The sequence below is a fragment of the Ovis aries genome, chromosome 7 (genome assembly GCF_016772045.2).
Source record: "Ovis aries strain OAR_USU_Benz2616 breed Rambouillet chromosome 7, ARS-UI_Ramb_v3.0, whole genome shotgun sequence".
Classification (NCBI taxonomy): Eukaryota; Metazoa; Chordata; class Mammalia; order Artiodactyla; family Bovidae; genus Ovis; species Ovis aries.
Window position 1 is genome coordinate 100,294,172 of NC_056060.1, and position 12,849 is coordinate 100,307,020.

General features: G+C 47.8%; 1 protein-coding gene across 15 annotated transcripts in view; it reads right to left on the reverse strand.

Annotated features, from left to right (window-relative positions):
- The window catches only part of TTC7B (tetratricopeptide repeat domain 7B), a 271,518-nt gene that overhangs the window by 122,743 nt on the left and 135,926 nt on the right, over positions 1 to 12,849 (reverse strand). For all 15 annotated transcript variants that reach the window (XM_060418491.1, XM_060418490.1, XM_060418489.1 and 12 more), the window contains one exon: positions 7,568 to 7,740. In XM_060418491.1, the coding sequence (XP_060274474.1) occupies positions 7,568 to 7,740 (173 nt within the window). The remainder of the gene's footprint in view (positions 1 to 7,567; positions 7,741 to 12,849) is intronic.

Below are 12,849 nucleotides of genomic sequence, written 5' to 3' on the forward strand. Positions count from 1 at the left end.
AATGCTGGATGACGGACACTTGAGTCAATGTGTTTACTTCTGTGGTAATCCATGGAACTTACACATTTTAACTATGCATCTAAATAGCAGGTAACAGGGTAAAGCTGTAGAGACCAAGTTAAAAGCCCAAGTAACATTTGTGACTATTATAGGGGCAGAAATTTTGATAAGCACAAACTGACATTGTCTCAATAACACAGACTCTCTCCTAAACCCATTATGAGTTACCAACTGCAGACATTTCAGTACACAGTACTCTTCTTACATCTTACTTGCTAGCTGGCATCTTGTATATTGTCATTTCAATGAAGTAGGAGATTGGAAGCAATTTTAGAGTTTGAATAATTCCTAGGATACTGTAAGAGTTTCGTGAGCTAAGTGAGCTATCTTACAGAAACACACATGCTGTATTTTGGGGTAACATACAAGAACTGTCTTATTAATCAATTTTATGGAATTTGGCTAGACTCGACATCTTGGATTAAAAGGAAAGGCTTTCAGGCTCAATGTTGCTCAGGATTATAGAACAATAAAAACCAAACATAACTCTGACCTCCATTCTCTATATCATATCTTTTTTCTGATTTGATTATTTTAAAAGACTTCCTGCAATTTTCTCCATTCTAACCCTCTAGAATCCTTGAGTAGAACTGTGAGTTGCATCGCAAGTTGGGCCAAACTCGACTCTTGTTTTGTGGAATGCTAGCAGCGTGCAGGAGGAATGGCTAGGGACTTCCCCGCTGGTCAGTGGTCAAGGCTGCGGGGGCACAGGCTCAGTCCCTGGCTGGGGAACTAAGACCCTGCATGCTCTGCAGCAGGGCCAAAAGAAGAAGTTAACTTGGTTAAAAACAAACAAACTCCTGGATTTTCAGAGACGACTAAATAAAGACTAAATTTACACCTTCCCAGGTACTATCACATTTAACTGAAGAGAAGGGATGAGGCCCCCTGCCACCCTCAAAAGGTCAAAAAATGTTTTCCAAATGATTCTAAATACTTGTTCTCTTTTAAGTGCCAGCAAGTTTTGTACTGTGTCAAAGACCATGAGGAGTTAGGAAAGCACAGTGACTGAGACTTTACAACTCGGACACCCTGGACGTGAGGAGACCACCTGTGGGACGGTTCCTGTTGCTCTTTCAGGACTAAGATTTTTACAAAGGGCCTGTGAGCTTCAGGGCAGCAAGGGAGAAACAGGCATAGAGAACAGACCTGCGGACATGGGAGAAGGGAGAGTAACGTGGAAACGTACAGGACCGTGTGTGAAACAGATAGAATGGGAGCGTGCTGTGCGACTCGGGGAGCTCAGGCTGCAGGCTGGGGCGGAGGAGACGGGAGGGGGTCCGGGAGGGAGGGGACGTGGGTGTGCCTGTGGCTGATTCTTGCTGAGGTGTGACGGAACACGGCAGAATCCTGTAAACCAATTATCCTCCAATTTAAAAGAATTTTAAAAGGGGGGGTGCCTGTGAGCAAGGAGTGAGATTCTAGAATCTGCAGTGACCTCATTTAAGAGGTAGCTTTAGGCGCCTTGGGTTTTTACAAGAGAGAACACTTCTTTCCCCTTAAATTCAGAAATAGAGCCTACAGGCTTTGAATTCAGAATGCTCATGTGAGTGAGTGTGTGTGGCGTGTGAGTGTGTGTGGTGAGTGAGTGTGTGTGGCGTGTGAGTGTGTGTGGCGTGTGAGTGTGTGTGGCGAGTGAGTGTGTGTGGCGAGTGAGTGTGTGTGGCGAGTGAGTGTGTGTGGCGTGTGAGTGTGTGTGGCGAGTGAGTGTGTGTGGCGTGTGAGTGTGTGTGGCGTGTGAGTGTGTGTGGCGAGTGAGTGTGTGTGGCGTGTGAGTGTGTGTGGCGAGTGAGTGTGTGTGGCGTGTGAGTGTGTGTGGCGTGTGAGTGTGTGTGGCGTGTGAGTGTGTGTGGCGAGTGAGTGTGTGTGGCGTGTGAGTGTGTGTGGCGAGTGAGTGTGTGTGGCGTGTGAGTGTGTGTGGCGTGTGAGTGTGTGTGGTGTGTGAGTGTGTGCATCCAGCCATCAGTTCCTGACATTCTGGTTCATGTTCACATGCAACTGGGACCGCACAAAAAAACAGTAACATTACGCTTTTTTTTTTCCCCCCCATAGCTAGCCAGTTCTGCATTGTCCAGACTAACTGAAAAGAGAGAGAGCCCATGCTAACTGTGACTTAACACCAGCAAACTGAGTCCAAAATAAGCCCCAGATTCCATCTGCGCCGTCTAGGCTGCCTGGATGTGAGGCTGTGTTATTTTAACCAGAGCTGCTAACAAGTAGCACGTTAACTGATTCTAATTCTACTTCCTCCACCCTTCCTGTACCCTCTACCCTTTCCAAGGCAGGCAAGATGGGTCCCCAGGGGCGCTGCAAAGCTCCGAGGACCTGCAGGAGGAAGCGGGGACCAGAGGCGGGAAGGACCGTTCGCAGAGCCGCACCTGCAAGGCCGCAGGCTGTGGCCTGCCCCCGCCGATTACCAGTCCTCCAGACCTACTCCTGGCTGTTCTCTCCTCTTCCCTGCGGAGCTCGGGGGGACAGTGAAAACTTCTGGGCTCTCCTTTTGTGATGTTGTCCTCTTAGGGCCCAAGAGTGTCAAGGGGAGGTCCTGGGGCCCCCAGGCCTCAGGCTGTGGAGCTGGGAAACTGCGGCCTTAGATCTGGAGGAAGGTGATGGAAGAGCTGACCATTTATCCCTTTGGTTCGGCCGTCAAGTAGTTATCAGGACCCTTCAATGTCCCCATCGCTGTCCTTCAGACAGCATCCTCATCCTTACCAAAAGCCTCTGCGTTGGTTGCCAGGAGGTTCCGACCTGTATTTAGGACGCCAGGATAATTGCTTTCTCCTCTGAGGCCTACAGAGGAGTTTGGCACGATGTATGGCACTCCATGGGGTCGCACAGAGTCGGACACAACCGAAGCGACTTAGCAGCAGCAGCAGCATGGCACGCCTAGTGTTCAAAGAATCATCATCTGCTTCCTGGCACAAAACAGTGGCTTCTAGCCTCCTTCTTTACTTTGTGCTAGTTATCTAATCTAATGTGCATTTCCTCATCTAAGCCACCTCAAGTGCTCCTTACGAAGAGAAATACAATGGAAGAAAGAAAATGAAGCAGATGCGTCCATGTTAGGATGAAGTAAAACTGTATTTGCGGACGACATGATCTTGTATATAGAAAATCCCAAGGGATCCAAAAAACTATTCGAACTAATAAACCAGTTCAACAGGACTTCAGCATACACAATCAATACAGACAATCGATTTTATTTCTATATACTTGCAACAAACAACCCCCAAATAAAAGTAATAGTAGCAATTCCATTTATGGTAGTATTGAAAAGAATAGCAACAAACCAAAACACCCTCAGATAAGTTTACAAAAGAAGCGCAAACAGTATACCTTGAAAACTTCAAATTGTTGTCCAAAAAAAATTAAAGAAAAATGGAAAGATATTTCCTGGTCATGAAGACTTAATATTGCCAGGATGGTGTGCATAAGTGCTAAACCATGTCAGTTGTCTCCGACTCTGTGTGACCCCATGGACTGTAGCCGGCCAGGCTCTTCTATCCATGGATTTTCCAGGCAAGAGTACTGGAGTGGGTTGCCATGCCCTCCTCGAGGGGACTTTCCCAACCCCAGGATCGAACCCATGTCTCTTAAGTCTCCAGTACTGGCAGGCGGGTTCTTTACCACTAGCGCCACCTGGGAAGCCCTGTTAAGATGGCAACACTCCTCAAATTCATCTACAAGTTAGATTCATTTCCTATCATGATCCTAGTTGCCCTTTTTTGTTTCTTGCAGAAATAGACCAAATGATCCTAAAATTCATGTGAAAATATAAGGGTTTGGGGGGAAGGCAGGCTAAGGGGTGCTTATTAGCAGCAAATAAATGAGAAGGTATACCATGGAAGAAAGAAAATGAAGCAAAAGGGTCTATGTTAGGAAGAAGTAAAACTATATTTGCGGACGACATGATCTCGTATATGGAAAATCCCAAGGGATCTTTGGGGGGTTTATTTGGGGGGCAATAAAAATGCTCTAAATTTGACCACAGCGACGAGCAATGTGACTCTGTTAAAAGCCATACTGAAGTGCACTGCACACTTTAAATGAGCGAGCTGTACGGCGTGTGAACTAGATCGCAACAAACATTAATAAAAATGACCATGTGTATTTGTGTGAAATGAAATTTGTGCCTCAATAACCATTCATGGTATAGGAATCTCCCCTTTAACGAATAACTCCATTTAACTCGATCGATGTTTTGCCTCCGTAACTCTGTACAGATGGGGAAGCTGATGTATGGCAAAGACCAGGTGGTTCCGGAAAGAAGAGAGACACGGCCGGCACTCTGAGCTTTGCTTCCTTCAAGGGGTGAGGCCACACTGGAATAGCACCCAGACAGACATAGAGCTTCATCCACATGGCAGACTTGACTGGGGGGGAAGCACAAGCTGGAGTCTTCAATATACTGGGCTTATGAAGCATCTAAAGCAGAGGAAAAATCTAGAGTCTATTTTTAAGGCTTAAAAACATTACCTAAAAAAGAACCTCAGTCCTGCTGCTAAATAGCTCATAAAAAGGGGTCAAGCATTTTACAAGTGAGAGTTTGAGAACCGCTAGAACAGATGTTCTATGAATCTAGATAAGGAGTAAGGAACGCAGGAAAAAGTTAAGAAATTGCTCACTAGTCTGAATCCATACAAGAAATGCAAATTGAACAAGATCACGAGAGAGAGAAAGGCCAGGGTCAGTTTAAGAAGACTGAGAGGCAGTGGCCAGTGGCCACAGGACTGGAAAAAGTCAGTTTTCATTCCAGTCCCAAAGAAAGGCAGTGCCAAAGAATGCTCAAACTACCGCACAACTGCACTCATCTCACACGCTAGTAAAGTAATGCTCAAAATTCTCCAAGCCAGGCTTCAACAATACGTGAACCGTGAACTTCCAGATGTTCAAGCTGGTTTTAGAAAAGGCAGAGGAACCAGAGATCAAATTGCCAACATCCGCTGGATCATTCAAAAAGCAAGTGAGTTCCAGAAAACATCTATTTCTGCTTTATTGACTATGCCAAAGCCTTTGACTGTGTGGATCACAACAAACTGGAAAATTCTTCCAGAGATGGGAATACCAGACCACCTGACCTGCCTCTTGAGAAACCTATATGCAGTTCAGGAAGCAACAGTTAGAACTGGACATGGAACAACAGACTGGTTCCAAATAGGAAAAGGAGTACGTCAAGGCTGTATATTGTCACCCTGCTTATTTAACTTATATGCAGAGTACATCATGAGAAACACTGGGCTGGAAGAAGCACAAGCTGGAATCAAGATTGCCGGGAGAAATATCAGTAACCTCAGATATGCAGATGACACCACCCTTATGGCAGAAAGTGAAGAGGAACTAAAGAGCCTCTTGATGAAAGTGAAAGAGGAGAGTGAAAAAGTTGGCTTAAAGCTCAACATTCAGAAAACGAAGATCATGGCATCTGGTCCCATCACTTCATGGGAAATAGATGGGGAAACGGTGGAAGCAGTCACAGACTTTATTTTGGGGGCTCCAAAATCCCTGCAGACAGTGACTGCAGCCGTGAAATTGAAAGACGCTTACTCCTTGGAAGGAAAGCTGTGACCAACCTGCTGCTGCTGCTGAGTCGCCTCAGTCGTGTCCGACTCTGCGACCCCATAGACGGCAGCTCACCAGGCTCCCCCGTCCCTGGGATTCTCCAGGCAAGAACACTGGAGTGGGGTGCCATTTCCTTCTCCAGTGCATGAAAAGTGAAAAGTGAAAGTGAAATCGCTCAGTCGTATCCGACTCTTAGCAACCGCATGGACTGCAGCCCCACAGGCTCCAGGCAAGAGTACTGGAGTGGGGTGCCATCACCTTCTCCATGACAAACCTAGACAGTGTATTAAAAAGCAGAGACATTACTTTCCCAACAAAGGTCCATCTAGTCAACGCTATGGTTTTTCCAGTGGTCATGTATGGATGTGAGAGTTGGACTGTGAAGAAAGCTAAGCGCTGAAGAATTGATGCTTTTGAAGTGTGTTGTTGGAGAAGTCTTGAGAGTCCCTTGGACTGCAAGGAGATCCAGCCAGTCCATCCTAAAGGAGATCAGTCCTGGGTGTTCATTGGAAGAACTGATGCTGAAGCTGAAGCTCCAATACTTTGGCCATCTGATGGGAAGAACTGACTCACTTGAAAAGACTCTGATGCTGGGAAAGATTGAAGGCAGGAGGAGAAGGGGGTGACAGAGGATGAGATGGCTGGATGGCATCGCCAACTCAATGGGCATGGGTTTGAGTGAATTCTGGGAGTTGGTGATGGACAGGGAGGCCTAGCGTGCTGCAGTCCATGGGGTCGCAGAGTCGGACACGACTGAGTGACTGAGCTGACTGACCGACTGAGAGGCAGTTACCCTGAGAAGCGCTGTCCCCTGAAGCTGCAGGGCAGTGCTCAGAAGCCTCAGCCGCGATGACCCTCCAGTCCCCACGTCTGTCAGTGCTCCCCCGGGCCTCAGAGGCAGCAGCCTGCGGGCTCTCGGCCATTCTCCCGCTGCGCAGTGACTAAAGGTGTCCACGGTTATGTGTACATGTTCCTCTTTCCCTCACGGCGAGGTTCTGAAAAGCCACCGAGCCTCAGTCTTGTAGGAACAAAGGCGGGAAGGAAGGCTCCGAGGGGAGGAGTTGGGAATGAGTCAAGCCTGGTCCTGTCCTCCTGCCGCCTGGGGGCCTCTCCCTGTCTCCCGCCTACTCCTTCCAGAGGGGGAAAGCCCAGATGGAGCCCGGCATGGACCCTTACCCCATCATCCTCAAAGGTGATCCAGTCCCAACTTCAAAACTGGAAACAATGAACACAGTCTACAGAGACATCACCTTTCCATCCCTTGTAAATTATTAATCATTTGTTAATTACTTAATTCTCCTTCTTACAGCTAATTCGGTTTAAAACAAAATTTTAAACAAAGGATCCAGGAATTGCTGAGGAAAAGAAAAAAAAGTAGATTCTGGCTCACTAATAACTTTGTATGATGCTGAAGTTCTTGTAATAATCTGAATGAAAATCCCAAAACCAACAGTGACGGCGGAGAATAGCAACCAAGCTATTTTAGATGAGAATGAGAGCATTTTCCTACTTAAAAGGTCCCCACTAGTGCATGGATTTTGCTGAAGTTATGAAAAATAAAGAGGTATCTTTATTAAACTGGTAAATTAGACTTGCTCATCTGGTTCTCCTTCAGGGGAGAAAAAAATCGACCCTTGAACTTCTATATGTCCGTGTGTGTGTGTGTGTGTGTGTGTGCGCGCGCGCTAAGTTGCTTCAGTCGTGTCCGACCCTTCGTGACCCCGTGGACTGTAGCATCGAGCTCCTGTGTCCATGGGATTCTCCAGGCAAGAACACTGGAGCGGGCTGCCGTGCCCTCCTCCAGGGGCCCTTCCTGACCCAGGGATCAAACCCTGGCCTCTTATGTCTCCCCCACTGGCAGGCGGGTTCTTAACTACTAGCGCCACCCGGGAGGCCCAAAGTCTCCCTCCCATCCCCTAACCTCCAAGTGAGACAGTGGTTCCCTTACTTCTCTCCTGAGTAGACGCGGGCTTTCCGGGTGAGGGTGTAGGTTTTCGTGTTCGCTCCTTTCCGGAGAGGATCGTCCAGGGGCGACTGGCACGGCGGATCCTCCAGAGGGTTCCAGTAGCTCTGCTCACACATACCCCGCAGCAAGATCTCCGCCAGCTGCCTGGCTATCGTCTGGGGACACGAAGGAGCAAAGGGACAGTCGTGAGTCTGCGCCGCGCCATGCGCCGCGCCGTTTGCTCATTCACTGGCTCATTCAGCAAACACTTCTCAGCCATCGCTTTGTCATCACTATTCCGAGACTCACTAACAATTTCTACTATGATGAAAACTCTCCAGTCGATGACAACAGAAATAAAATACGATACACCAAGATATCCGAAGCACTTAAAACCAGATGACCTCATGCCCTGCAAACGCTGCCCTGCTTCTGTTACACTCTTGAACACTAAACATGTTTTGGACCTGAAGTTTTTAGTTAAGCTCTTTTCCAAAAGCTCTTTATTAACTAAATAATAGGTGAACTGCAAATATTTTCATCACTGTCCAACCGATGCCTGCTAAAGCCTGAAGTTGGCAGAAAGCCAGAACTCAACCTAGATGATGTAATCCCTGAAAAAAATCTCTTTGTTGATGATAAGAGGATGTCTGCTGCAGATTTTTAGAACGTCTTCCTTCTTAGGCGTGCCAAGGACAAGTCCTATGTGTCCCCGCCCTGGCCCTCAGCACCTGAGACCCTGACCTGCTCTCCCCGCATCCTGGGTCTTCCAGCCCCAGGCTCCCACTGGCCAGGTGCAGAGAGGGCAAAGTGGGAACTATGGATACTGTCAAGAAACACATTTTTTCAAAGCCGGGTAGACATCTCTTTTCTCACTATGAAAACTCGGAAATAGCTGAGTCTTGTCCTAGATTAGATGCAGGTTGGCGTGTTTTCCTAACGCTATAGCTCTGCTGCCTGGAACAGCACCGTGGGTGTGAGCCTGCTACGTCACTCAGTCCTGTCCGGCTCCTTGCGACCCTCCGGACTGTGGCCCGCCAGGCTCCTCTGTCCATGGGATTCTCCAGGCAAGAATGCCGGAGCGGGCTGCCGTGCCCTCCTCCAGGGGATCTTCCTCACCCAGGGATCGAACTTGAGTCTCTTACGTCTCCTGCATTGGCGGGTTCTCCACCGCCAGCGCCACTGGGAAGCCCGAACAGCGCTGCGGACGATGTACCGGGGGCAGGAGAGAAGGCAGCTACTGAGAAAAACTGTGCTGACTGGTGTCCTCATCATCTCCCAGCGGCAAAGAAGAGAAATTAAAAAAAAAAAAATCCCTCTGAAACTAGAAGGAGTGCATTGCAGGGTGATCCAGGCGACCTCACACTCAGCCAGAGGCAGGGGAAGAGAGCGCCGCCCAGCGGGCTTCCCACAAGGTCTTAGCACTCTCTGGAAGAGGCAGGCAAAGGGTACTGATCTTCCCTGAGAATAAGACTTTTCAAATCAGTAATGTTCCGGAAGAGAACTTTGCTAGGCTTTCATCTATGAGAAATCTCTTAAAACACCACAAGGAAACCTAAATGCAACGCAATCGCTAGCTTAGTGGCTCCTGATAACCTCTGGGTAAAGGCAAATTTTCTTCATTATTCCCAAGTAAGACCCACTGGCTTTAAATGTCTATAAAAATGTGAAATTAGATGCACTCCAGTCATCCCCAGCTGAGCCATCTGTAAAGATCTCATAAGAACACGATTTTCAGGACCTGAACAGTTCCTGGACCATTTTCTTAAACCTCCCGTTACGGCCTCGTCTTGATCTCACTGCAGTCATAGAGACTAATGGCTTCTGCTGGAAGCATCGACTGGCAAGAGTGACCTCCCCTGGCTCTAGCTGAGGGGAAAAATGGTAAAGGGGAAACAGGAACAGGAGCTTCACGTTGTGGCTGTATCTGCCACAGAGGGATTCTGAGGGAAGAGTCTCTGTCCCCAGGATAGCCTGCTTGTCCGCTGCTGGACAGCTCACCTCAGACCTCATTTTCCCTCAAGGCATTAACCTTCCAGACAGAGCTTTTTGATGCGGTTTTGATGTGATTGCATATATTAAAGGCATCAGCTCATCATGCACCTGTTAGGAAGGATGTTGGTTATATTCACTGAAAGCACAAATGAAGTTCAGAGGAGACTGAACAGGAGGAATTATCAGCAAGATCACCAACGTCCATGATACCTTTTATGTTTTATACTCAGGGCATACCTAGCTTGTAGTTTAAACGCCTAAAAATTGTTGACAACTACCAAATACATTTCAGATGAAAGGAGAGAAAGGAGGAAGGCTGGTCTGGAAGAAGAACTTGGACTTCTTTGTACAAATTTGGTCATTAAATGCACTGTGTTTTTTGCATGTGTCTTTAAACCTCACGTAACGTAAAATTCACCATTTTAAAGAGTGCAGTCCAGTGGCACTTAGCACAGACACAGCGTTGTACAACCTTGGTCACTATCTGGATCCGGAACATCCTTTACCCTAAAAGGAAACCCCATACCCTTTAAGAAGCACTCTCCACGCTCCCTCCTCCCACACCCTGGGAACCACGACTCCGCTTCCTGTGGCTGTGGGTGGCCTAGTCTGGACATTTCATATAAAAGGAACCACACAACCGGTGGTCTTGCTGTGTCTGACTCCTGTCACTCAGCAGGGTCTTTTCAGGGTTTGTCCATGGAGCAGCACGAACCAGCCCTTCACTCCTCTTTGCAGCGGAATGATATTCCATTGTATTCCGTTCATTCAGTCATCAGCGGTAGACACTTAAATTGTTTCCATCTTCTGGCCACCGTCAGGAGTGCTGCTGTGAACACTGGCACACAAGTTTTGGTTTGAAAACCTGCTTTCAATTATTTGGAGGATTTACCTAGGAATTATTTGGAGGATTTACCTAGGAGTGGGGCTGCTCTGCTACAGCCTCACACCAGCGTTTACAAGGTTTTCCGTCTCATAGTGTCAGCCGCTCGTCGTGCCCGACTCTTTGCGACGGGGACTGCAGTTCACCAGGCTCCTCTGCCCATGAGATTTTCCAGGCAAGGACACTGGAGTGGGTTGTCATTTCCGCCTCATAAGAATATAATAAATTTGCAATTCTCAGCTAATCGAAAAGGAATCTTACAGCAATTAAGAAACACTGTCTTAGAGAAGAAGAAAAATCGTATGAGATCCTTTCTGTGTAGCATCTAAAAAGAAATTATACAGATGAACTTATTTACAAGACAGAAACCAACTCCAAACTTAAAGAAGGAACGTAAGATTGCCAGTGGGTAACAGTCGGGGGAAGAGACAGTCAGGGAGTTTGGGATGGACATTTACACACCGTTGTGTCTAAATGGATAACCAGCAAGGACCCCCTGAGGAGCTCAGGGAACGCTGCTCAATGTCACGTGGTAGCCTGGATGGGAGGGGGGTCTGGGGAAGAATGGGTCTATGTCTATGGGAGGCTGAGTCCCTTCATGGTCCATCTGCAACTATCGCAACATTGCTAACTGGCTATACTCCAACATAAAATAAAAAGTTAAAAAAAAAATAAAGTCTCTCTCTCACACACACACACACACACACACACACACGAGAAACCCTGTCTCATGAGTGGCAATAGCTGAAGAAGCTTCCCCACACCCAGTGGAAACCAGAGGACGCCAGTGAAGACGTCCCAGGAAGTGTTTCTCAGCTGGGCTAGGCACAGAATCGCTTGTGGAAGGTGGACAATACAGGTTCTTGAGTCTGGCCACAGGCTGGCATTCCCGAGGTCAGGCACAGGGCTGAGCATCTGCTCAAAGGCCTCAGATGTATCGGGTGCACGCCGCTGGTGGAGCACTCAAGGAATTAGAAACAGTTTAGTTTAGGTCACTCGTGGACCACCAACCAAGACCACAGGTGTGCCCGCAACTCAGATGTGACGCTGAGCGTGAAGTGACTCCCCTCGTGTTGAAGGCGAACATGTCAGTCACTCAGCTGCGTCCAACTCTTTGCAACCCCAGGAACTGTAGCCCGCCAGGCTCCTCTGTCCATGGGCTTCCCCAAGCAAGGGCACTGGAGTGGGCTGCCTTCCTTCTCCAGGAGCTCTTTCCAATTTAGTGATCAAACTCAGGTCTCCCGCACTGTAGATGGGCCACTTTACCGTGTGAGCTACCGGGGAAGCCCGTGTTAACACTGACCAGTTAGTTAAGAGCTGGGAGCGTCCAGGGCCAGCTTTAGTCCTCACGGCTTCCTTTAGAAGTTTCTTCACTGGGTTTCTCAGGAAAAAAATAAAAAAGAAACCACTCTTCCTTCCTAACATATTTTCTGGCCAGACTCCTACCTCACAGGATTTTTATAAGTTAAAACACATTGATTGAAAATCATAAATCTTAAACAATAATAGAAAACATTCTCTAACTCTGAAAAATAATGTTGGCGTGAGCAACAGGCAGATTCCCACGGTGCAGTCCCTGTACACGTGCCTTTTTAATGAGGAAGAACCATTCATTTCCTTAATGAAATATATATTTTTTGAGAGTGTATATTTAAGAATTTTGAAAGATTGTCTAAGCGAACTTTTAAAACAGTTACAAGAACACTTGCCAGTACTCTCGTTATGCTTTCAAATCTTTTAAGCTGTTCATGCTGACCAGTTGGGAAGTTTTATGGAATATGGGGAGGAGGTCAATTTGAGAGAAAAGACATGTGGCAATAATTTTTATCCATATTTTTGCAGGGTTTTTTTTCCCCCTGAAAGAACTGTGTTGATCAAAAAATATTTTCTTTGAACTTCTGAGGGCACGCATAAATCATATCAACACGTAAATAAATACCAAAGACCAAGTGAGTTCTTGGTGGTGGTGGTGGGTGTGGGTGTGGGTGTGTGTGTGTGCACGCGTGTGTGTGTGTGTGTGTGTGTGTGTGTGTGTGTGTGTGTGTGTGAAGTCACCCATCTTGTTCTACCTCCTATAATTCTGGGCCTTCCAGGTGGTGCTAGTGTTAAAGAGCCTGCCTGCCAGCGCAGGAGACTTAAGAGACACGGGTTCAGCCCCTGGGCTGGGAAGACCCCCTGGAGGAGGCGATGGCAACCCACTCCAGTGTTCTTGCCTGGAGCATCCCAAGGACAGAAGGGCCTGCCGGGCCACGGTCCTCGGGGTCCCCGAGAGTCAGACACGACCGAGGCGGCTTGGCGCTGTAATGATAGGGGAGCCTGTGGCTGAGCCGCCTGGACCGCGAGTCGCGCGTCCACATCCTGATGTTCTGGAGACACCCAAACGAGGATGCAGCCTCATTTCCCGGGA